We start from the raw sequence: 10,367 nt of genomic DNA, 5'->3' as shown, positions 1-10,367 counted from the left end.
CCATGTCTTTTACCTACAGCCTATACGGCAAGCCGGCGTTGTGGCCATCATTTACAACATTGTGTGAACTACTGCCTCTGCAACAATCGACTACGACTCTTACAACCTACTATCATTGAGAATTATATACAATCAAACTACAACTATTATCGATGAACCATTATTGTAGATTTACAATGATCATCTTTGTAACTCCATATTCCATAATTCAAGAGAAGAGTGAACTTGTGTACTTACCATTTATAGTGAAAAATCTTGTGATTTTTTTTCTCTTTTTAGGGTTTTCCATGTGAAAATTGAGGCATCTCCTTCTGCTTATTTCTCTTTAACTACTTGAGTGTGTTGTGTTTTCGTGCAATACTAGGACACTAAATTTATGATTCTATCTCCATAGACCTTCCGACACATATCAACTCATATTTTGATTATAAACATGTAACTTTTAACATCATTTGACCCATAAATTAATGCTAGAAAAATTTTAACTTTATTTTAAGCGTTTGATTCAGGCTAATTTATACTTAAATCAAAATATTTATTATATTATTTTGCTTGATCAAGATGTTTAATTTGATTATAAATTTAATAAAATTGAAGTAAATTTTCAAAATTTAAATGTTGCATGGAAATTCATATCTGATCAAATGAATTTTTTTGAATAATATATCATAATTCCATTTTAAAATACCCAAATAAATCATAAATTAAAAAAAAATCATTATTTTTAAATTTATTGTAATCTCAAGCTATTAAATATGTGCTCACTAACTTTAATGAGCTCTCGGAACAGAATATTTTACTTCGAGAACAAGAACATGAAGTTCATAATTCTCATTGGAAGGATGCAGTTCAAAGGGAGGGAGCAAAAGTGGTCCGGCGGAGCAACCAAAGTGCATAAATCTGCGTATTTGTAAATATGTAAATATGAAAGTTTAGGTGTTAGATATATAAATAGAAAAGGATTGTGTATTGGTATGTAAATTTCCAATTAATATAATATTTTAACAGAAATTACTGGTTTAAACCGATGCTGCAAAAATATATAAGCATGTTGCAGCCACCAGTGTGAGGGGGGGGAGAGAGAGAGAGAGAGAGAGAGAGAGAGAGAGAGAGAGAGAGAGAGAGAGAGAGAGAGAGAGAGAGAGAGAGAGAGAGAGAGAGAGAGAGAGAGAGAGAGAGAGAGAGAGATGCATGGGGATTGGAGAGGTGGACACAGGAAGGGGTGGAGAAAAAAAGGGTGAAGAGAAGGACGAAGGGAGAGAAAAAGGAGAATTTGGATGCATGGACTTTGAATCAGTTTAATCGGAAAGTAACGTAAAACATTGATCAGACAGGTCTGCTGCTCCGATCGCTCCTCTTCATTGGTGTGGGTTGAGCCTTCTGAGAGCGTAATCCGTCTTGTTTTTTTGTTTCGATTCTTTGTTTCCGGTTTTGTGGTTGATTTCTATGGGGGAAAGGTTTGTTCTTGGGAGGAATGTGTGCCGTGAACGGAACCTCCTGTGTTAATTTTTTGGGATTATTTGGTTTGGGGAAGATGGGTGTTGTTTGATCGTCTTACTTTTCTTGGTTTGGCTTTTGATTTTTCTGATTTTATCCGGGGGGTTGATGAATCTTGTAACGGAATTTCCTGAGGTGGGTTTGAATCCGTAGTTTATTTCTGGTGGAGTCATCGTTTGACTGATGTCGGTGTTTTAGTTTTTAGCTGAAATGCTTAGTTTGGTTGCTTGAAGATCAATCGGAGCTGGCGATGGCGCTGTTTTGTTTCGGTTTTTTTTTTCCAGTCATTTGATTTTTTAGCGCCGGCGTTCACCGATCAGTGTGGAAACGGTTTTGTTTGCTTACTGGAAGTCTACAAGTTTGAAGAATCTTACGAGCTATTACGTTGTTTCTAAAATTTACCCCACTTTATGTTGATATTCCTTTTTTCTTCATCTGCCTTAGCAGGCTTCGTGCACCATGGATTTCTCTAGCTTTAGAAAGATCTCCTTATTATTATTATAAATTGTATTCACTTGTTGTCTCTGGCATAGTTTTTATTTTCTTAAACTTTGGTCGCAGTTGTGCTGCCAAATTTATTCTATTTTGATGCTGTTTAGTTGTGAGAGAAGCTTTGCATAAATCTGTTTTTTGATAACCCCACTGATCCCTTAGTTTGATCGAAACAATTTAAAAAATGTGATTTCTGTTCAATGATTGATATGGTTCCTGATCCAATTCATAATTCAGAAATTTTCCCTTTTGTGCTTTGGCTATCATATAACTTTCTACCACAACTGCTGATCAAAATGCAGATTGTTACCTATTTTACCTTTTTTTTTCAGCGCTGCAATTTGGTTTGTGGAAAAGCAACTAGTTTCTGATCTCACTTGCTACCATGCAATTAGAAGCTTTATTCGAGTAATAACATTTGGATTTGATGAATTTGATTAAGAAGACCGTGGTGCTTTATGAACCGTCCATTTCAGCCTTTAGAGCATTGAATTTGGCTGTGATTAATGTTTGGATTTTGTCTTGGTTCATTCTACAACACTGATTAAATCACTGAGTTGGACATTAGAGAATTTCTTTTCCTATAGAGAAAATTATATCCGATTGAAGAATTTCCACATTTTCTATAGTATTTGGTTCCAAATGGTAAACACATAATTGCAGATAGTGTTTCATAGCTTTGTGATAGGGGGTTCTCTACAATGGGGTTGCCTCAATTACCTCCAAGTACAGCCGATGAAGTAGCTACATCACTGAGCACATTAGTGTCAGTCCAATCAATTAGTGATTTTTCGTGCCCCTCTATTAGTGATTTCCATATCAAAACTACATCAGAACTCCCGAAAGGAGTAGATGGACCATTCAAGTTTAAGAATGCCATTGATGGAGCTGCAAGCTTTGAAGGTCTTAAGCTTGACTGCAAGGATAAGAGGGGTTGGATAAGGCCTAAGGTTGGACAGGATGCCCAAAAACCAGTGATAAGGATTGTTGGTTTTGAATCTGGCCATCAAGACTCGATCTTTGGTTCGGAAAAAGTTGTGTTGAATGAGACTAAGTGTGTTGATTCTTTTGGCAGTTTAGCAGAATCAAATGGGTCACAGATGAGAAAACGTTTGTTATCTCCGCTGAATGGCATGCTTCACAAGCATTTCCATGGTGACCTTTTAGATCTTGGCGGGACTGGTGATGTTTGTGATCGCTCTAATGATACGGTTAGGAGATGTTTACTTCAATCAGAGGATTGTAGGAAAGTAAATATTAAAAGTGTTAGTGAATTTGATGCTTTCGTTCGTCCAAATTCACAGGTTTCACCTTGGATTAGTCAAATGAAACACGAAAATAATAGTTTCAGTTCAGATAGATTTACTGATGGTCCTTTGCTTCACAATAAGGATTCTTATTCGTTATTTCATCAGTCAAATACTTCAGACATCACGAAAATCAACGCTATAACCATGTCAAGAAATTCTGACACGATTGCCATATCTCCTAAGTTGGTCAACTCCCCCCCGCTCTTCTTGTCTCCTCTCGGTCCTAAAGGGTCCGAAAGAACTAATATTGTCGGAGCATCGAAAATTATATGCAGCAAGATTGAAAGTGAATCTCAGATTTTAGAAGATACTGCAGATTCTAGAGATGTAACTGTGGCTGGTAATACATTCGTAAGTGGCACTATGTTGTTTGATGAGTCTTATTTGTCTTCCCCGGTCGGTTATCATTCAGGAAGGAGCTGGGAGGGTCCAGAGTCAGCCCCATCCCATTGCACTAAACCAGTGAGAAATTTAAACGTTTTACATGTGAGGAGGTCGCTAGTTGGTTCTTTTGAGGAGTCCCTTCTGTCTGGTCGACTTTCATCTGGGAAAATCAGCCAGGTGTGTAAGGATTTCTGACCATTTCTTATGAGCTTGGCATACTTTTGATTCATAATTCATATCGGATGGGTATCATATTATTGATTTTCGTGTTCTGTTTGGAACCTTGTTGCAGAGGATTGATGGGTTTTTGGCTGTTCTCAATGTTAGTGGTGGCAGTTTTTCTCCACAGACTCAGAAACTTCCTTTTGCTGTAACAAGTATTGATGGGGACAGCTCGTTGTTATACTACGCAGCTATTGATCTCGCGGATAGTTCGCTATTGAATAAGAGCAAGAGCCAAAAGTTGAAAAGAAGCCTCAGCATTGATGATTCCCAAGCTGTCAAGAGTCGCTTGCGCATTCCTATGAAGGGCCGCATACAACTGGTATTTCTTCCCTTTAGCTGTCAATTTTGATTGTGTTACATAACATGCAATTTCTATGTATTTACATAAGTAACACCTAAACTTTGTTTTTTTGGCATTTATACCACCTAAATCTATTATAAACATCAAAAGTACCACTATTTTCACTTTTGAAAATTTAAATGCTCCTTTTCAAGCATAGATAAGGTGACATATATATATATATATATATATATATGTAAAAAATGAAGTTTAGGTGTTAGGTATCTAAATGCATAAGAATTAAGTGGTGTGTATGTGAAATTTTAACTTTTCCTTATTCTTTACCAGCTATTTTACCATGAGTTTGTTTACTGGTTGAAACATGTTAATCATGAAGTTAGTTTAGCCACTTTTGTCACTTGAAATGTTTTATGATAGCCATTTGTTTTAGGTGTCCATTGTTCAACCCCTACTTCTAAAAAAATTTTTGCTCTTTCATTTTCAAATTAGGCTCACAGGGCATAAAAAATGCCGAATAACAGTTGAAAAACTAAATGACATAAAATTGCATCATAAGTTCTAGCTTTAGCAAAGAATTCCTATTCACGTGATTGTTGTCTAAGTTAACATGATTGTTGTCTAAGTTAATCACCACATCCTTGCTACCTAAGATACAATTATATCAGGTCATTGTTTGCTTGTGTTGTTGAAGATGTTAAAACTAAAATATTTTCTTTTTATGAATCTGAGAGTCATATGGCAATGAATTCATATATAGAGAAGTTGAATGTGGCAAAAATGCGAATGGTGAAATGGATATGCAGCAAAACTGTCAAGGATATTAAAAGAATGAGTGAGTAGCATTCAATAAACACAAGCTAGTGTAAAATATACTTGGATAGTTTGGGAATGTACCACAAAGAGTAAAAGATGCACCTATAAGTAGATAGATAAAATTAATATTGAATGATTAGAATGAAAAAAGAATAGATTAAAGGTAACTTGAATAGAAGTTGTCCAATGATAATTATGTTAGATATGTTTCAAACATCTTGCTACACCAATCAGGATGAATGGCAAATTAGGGCTCAAAAGTCAATCCCAAAGAGTTTGACTAAGTCTAATGATGATAGATTTGTTGTCTGCATTTTTTTAGCCTATATATCATGGTCATTTTATAACTTTCTTGATGTTGATGTTTATTTCACCATACTCTGGTTAATATTTCACTCTCTTGCACTCTCTTGCCTTTCTGTTCATTGTTTTGTATATTGTGTCTATTTATATCATATTGGCATGAAGCACACAAAGCTTGTTGTTAGAAATCTTAAAGGATTATGCTTTTTTCAGGAAACAATGTTTTCATGTAGGGTTTATGAGGAGATTGTCATGTGCTTTAATGCATGGAAGTGAGTCTACTTAATCCAAGTGTCGTGTTCCCTAGTTTGCCATTACAGATTAGCATTGGTTGGTGATTGTCTTTTTATAATTAAGAGAGCTTATGGAGCTTAGTTTCTCCTTGTGTACTTTTCATGTTTTTTATCTAACAAAAGCGGGTGTTATTATCTTTAAACTACACAACTAATCTTGTTTCTTATTGTAGTATGGTGTTTTATTTAAGAAGAATCTCGGGACATGAAATTTTTTCTATTTGCTTGATAAATTCTTTTTTTTTTAAAACAAAGTAGAATAAAGTGGATGCACAAGATTGTGCAGATTATAGAGAATTAAGTTAATGTTTCATACATTAAAATTATGGGAGGGAGTATTTGAACAATAGATTAAGACGTGATACAAACATTTCTCATAATCAATTTGGATTTATGCTGGGCAAGTCTACTTTGTAAGCTATACATTTATTGAGAGGTTTGTTGGAGAGGTAAAAAGAGAGTAAGGAAGATCTACATCTAAGTTTTATTGATTTAGAAAAAAAACTTATGAAAAGGTTCCAAGAGAAGTTCTTTGGAGAGTTCTAGAAAAGAAAAAGTGTTGATATGGCTTATATTCAAGTCAATAAAGATATGCATTTTAGAGTCATTACTTGTGTTTGAACAAAAGGAGGATCGACCCAGTATTTTCCCATTTCAGTTAGATTACATCAGGGATCGACTTTTAAGTCCATATCTTTTTGCCTTAGTTATGGATGCTCTTATTGGACATTTGCAGGAGCACCTTGGCGTATGCTTTTTACTGATGGTATCCTTCTTGTGGATAAGTTCATAGAAGGAGTTCAGGAAAAACTTGAATTATGGAGGTCTGCAATGGAGTTTAAAGGCCTTCGTTTGAGTAGATCTAAAATTGAAGAAATGGAATGTAATTTTAGTAGTAGTAGATCTAGTTGCAGTGTTTTAACTATGGGTGATCACATCATTAAAAAGTGTGAGCGTTTTAGTTGATTGTTCAAAGTGGTGGTGATATAGATGAGGATGTTATTAGTAGAATTCATGCTGGTTGGTTGAAGTGGAGGAGGAATGCATCGGGCCTATTGTGTGATAGAAAAGTACTGCATAGGCTTTAAGGAAAATTTTATAAGATGGTGGTGAGACCTACGATGCTTTATTGCGCAAAATGTTGGCCTTTAAAAGAGAAGGATATAACTAGGTTAAGTGTTGTTGAGATGAGAATTCTTAGTTGGATGTGTGGCTTGACATTTAGAGACAAAATACGAAACAAATATATCCGTGAAATGGTTGATGTAGCTCCAGTGGCAAACAAGATTAGAGAGAGTCATCTTAAATGGTTTGATCACATTAAACGTTGACAATTTGATTATTCGGTTAGGAGAGTAGATGTTTTAGATTCGACTTAGGTTAAGAAAGGCAGAGGTAGTCCTAAAAAGACTTGGCATATTGTATAAAAAATAATCTAATTTATTAGAATTAAATGAAAATATGACTCTCGATAGGACTTAATGGAGAAAAAGGATTCTTGTAGAGGGCCCCATTTAGTGGGATAAAACCTTTTTGTTGTTGTTAAAATAATATAGAATTCATTTAGTTTATTGTAGCATTTCTTTCATTTCATAAATCAAGTCTATTTTCTGGATAGTGCACACATCTACTTATGATTAATCTATGTACTTCTAAAACCTTCCCAATTGTTATTTTTTTAATGCATATTGATTCCCATGTGCACTTTCTTTGGGCAACTCTTTTCCACAATTTCTATTCATATTACCTTTAATCTACCACCTTTTCTTCACAAAATTTTGTCGTTAATTTTATTTATTTATCTTGTTGGTGTATTTTTTATTAGATTCCATGACTCTTCCGTCTTAGATTGTCATGGACCCTGGTTTATTTACAGAAGATAGTCGACATTGGTTTACTTATAGAAGATAATCGACTCTGAATTACTTCATTAATTCTAAGTCTCCATGTCGAGTCGTGATAACATCGTTTCTCTGAAGAGCATAATTAAAAAGGTTATGCTTTATAAGATAATAATGTCGTTGATGTAGGAAATAATGCTTTTTTTTTTTACTTACATGATAGTGATACTTTTTTAGATGACTAGTATAATTCATATGAAAACATTTTATTTGCAAAAAATTGTAATTATTTAAATTTTAACTAATAGAGCTATTGAACACTTGAATTTAAGCTATTTGTTATAGTTTTTATTATCATAATTACCTTTCAATTTAATATTCTTTGGTATTTATGTGTATTTCTACTCGTAATTTATGTAATATTTAACATCTTTTTTAAAATGGCGTACAATGCCATACGCTATGTACTATTGCTTTATGGGGCCCTTTGTTATGGTAAGTCATTTTCCATTGATAAGTTCGGCTCAAACTAATGAAATTGACCCTATAAAGTCCTAAACACCCTTATGAAAAGTTTCTATTCACTGACTTTTGCCAAAGGAAATGAAAAATTATGATAGCCAAATTGGTTGAAATTGACTAAGTTGAACATTTGAAAAAAATTTAAGATTAAAATGAAGACGTCTAAAATATCATTTCGGTTGTTAATTCATTATCTTATAAGGTATTTGAGCTTGCTACTATAAATTAAATATTCTAAAAAAGTTGTGGCATTACTATAATTTTAGATGTATTTGACTTGATCTCATTTCAAGAACTTATTATTGATTTCTTGTATGCTTTTCTCTCTACATATTATAAGTTGACAACCAATCCCATGTTATGCAATGTAATATTGCTTACTTCTGAAGCTATTCTGGACGATGAATTTGAATCACTGCTGATAGTGAATTGCAGATTTATATTACTCGCTATTTCAAACATATTTGTGATGCTTTTTGGATTATATTTGTAAAAAGCACAAGTTTGTTTGATGAGGAGCAAAAGATCACTTTGTGAGTGATTTTTTTAAGTTTGGCACATTTATATAGGATCGCGTCTACTTGATATTCAAATATCATAGCTAAATTATCTCTAGTATTAGAAATGCTTCTTTATTTACGACATTTTATTGTGCATTAATTTAGTTGATCTTGTGGGTATGGGGTGTGAATGTTGATATTTTAGGAATTTACATCTTTGAAATTTTTACATTTAATAAATTGTTTTTTTTAATTTGAGTTATTTGGTAAAAAATTTATCAATAATAATTGCTGAAATTTATAAATTTAATATGCATTTCATCACTAAACATAAAAAATGAAGAAATATTGAAATTATTGCCAATATATTTATACCAAATAAGGCTAGTAGGACATTAGATTTGATGATGTAAATTCTTAAATTATTCTTATTTGTAACATTATCCATCAAATTTTAATTTCAATTTTTCATTATTTTTATTGACGAGACTTGTTTGACTCTTTTTTCTTAGAGTATACATACCTTGGTTAATATTTCCCTCTCTTACCTTTTTGTTCATTGTTTTTTGATTACTTATTAAAATTTTGTTCTTTTTAATTAATGTTTTATATATTGTGTCTATTTATATCATATTGGCATGAAGTACACAGCTATTTAAATTTCTTAAAGGATTGTGCTTTTTTCAAGAAACAATGTTTTTTAATGTAGGGTTTATAAGGAGATTGTCTTCTTTATTATGTCCTTTAGTGCATGGAAGTTATTCTACTTAATCCAAGTGTTGTGTTTTCTAGTTTGCTATTATAGATTAGCATTGGGTGGTGTCTTTGATTGTCTTTTTATAATTAATATAGCTTGTGGAGCTTAGTTTCTCCTTGTGTTCTTTTCAAGTTTCTTTCTAACAAAAATGGGTGTTGTTATCTTTAAACTACACAACTAATCTTGTTTTTTATTTTAGTATGGCGTTTCATTTAATAAGAATCTTGGGACATGAAATGTTTTCTATTTGCTTGATAAATCAAATTTTTTTCTTTGCTAAAACAAGGTAGAATTCATTTAGTTTATTATTGCATTTCTTTCATTTCATAAATCAAGTCTATTTCATCGATAGTGCACACATCCACCTATGAATAATCTAAGTACTTCTAAAAACCTTCCCAATTGTTATTTTTTTAACGTGTATTGATTTGTTTGAGCAATTCTTTCCCACAATTTCCATTCATATACCTTTAATCTAACACATTTTCTTCACAAAATTTTCCCATTAATTTTATTCATTTCTCTTGTTGGTGTATGTTTTATTAGGTTCCATGAGCATTCCATCTCAGATTTCATAGAACCTAGTTTACTTAGAGAAGATAGTTGACCATGGTCTTCTTAGAGAAGGTAGTCGACTATGATTTACTTGGTAATTCTAAGCCTCCGTGCCGGTTCATGATAGCTTCATTTGTGTGAAGAGGATAATGAAAAAGATTATGCTTTATGAGATAATACTGATGTTGATGAAGGAAACAATACCTTTTTTTTGGCTTGTATTATAGTGATGATTTTCTTGGATGACTAGTATTACTTATATGAGAACATTATATTTGCAAAAAAATTTGTAATTATTTAAATTTTAACTAATTGAGATGCTGAACACTTGAATTTAAGTTATTTTTATAGTTTTTATTATCATAATATTTTACCTTTCAATTTAATAGTCTTTGATATTTATGTGTATTTCTATTCATAATTTATGTTAAATCATAATTTTTAAAATGGCATGCTGTGCCATACGCTATGTACTATTGCTTTATGAGGGCCTTTGTTATGATACGTTATTTGCCATTGATAGGTATGACTCAAACTAATGAAATTGACCCTATAAAATCCAAAACGAGCTTAT

At 32.7% G+C, this 10,367-nt stretch overlaps 1 protein-coding gene across 3 annotated transcripts in view; it reads left to right on the top strand.

Moving 5' to 3' along the window:
* The first annotated feature begins 1,167 nt into the window (after window positions 1-1,167).
* Window positions 1,168-10,367, top strand: part of LOC110039146 — a 35,361-nt gene continuing 26,161 nt past the window's right edge. The window contains exons 1-3 of one of the 3 annotated variants that reach the window (XM_020744105.1): window positions 1,168-1,334; window positions 2,322-3,860; window positions 3,976-4,227. In XM_020744105.1, coding sequence (XP_020599764.1) covers window positions 2,691-3,860; window positions 3,976-4,227 — 1,422 coding nt within the window. In that variant the 5' untranslated portion in view covers window positions 1,168-1,334; window positions 2,322-2,690. Of the gene's footprint in view, window positions 1,389-2,321; window positions 3,861-3,975; window positions 4,228-10,367 lie in introns of all 3 variants that reach the window. The other 2 variants (XM_020744106.1, XM_020744103.1) reach the window with 2 other exon arrangements.

Source organism: Phalaenopsis equestris, unplaced genomic scaffold (genome assembly GCF_001263595.1).
Source record: "Phalaenopsis equestris unplaced genomic scaffold, ASM126359v1 Scaffold235546, whole genome shotgun sequence".
Taxonomy (NCBI): domain Eukaryota; kingdom Viridiplantae; phylum Streptophyta; class Magnoliopsida; order Asparagales; family Orchidaceae; genus Phalaenopsis; species Phalaenopsis equestris.
Note: the sequence above shows the minus strand (reverse complement) of the source record. Positions and strands in the feature narration are given on the sequence as shown.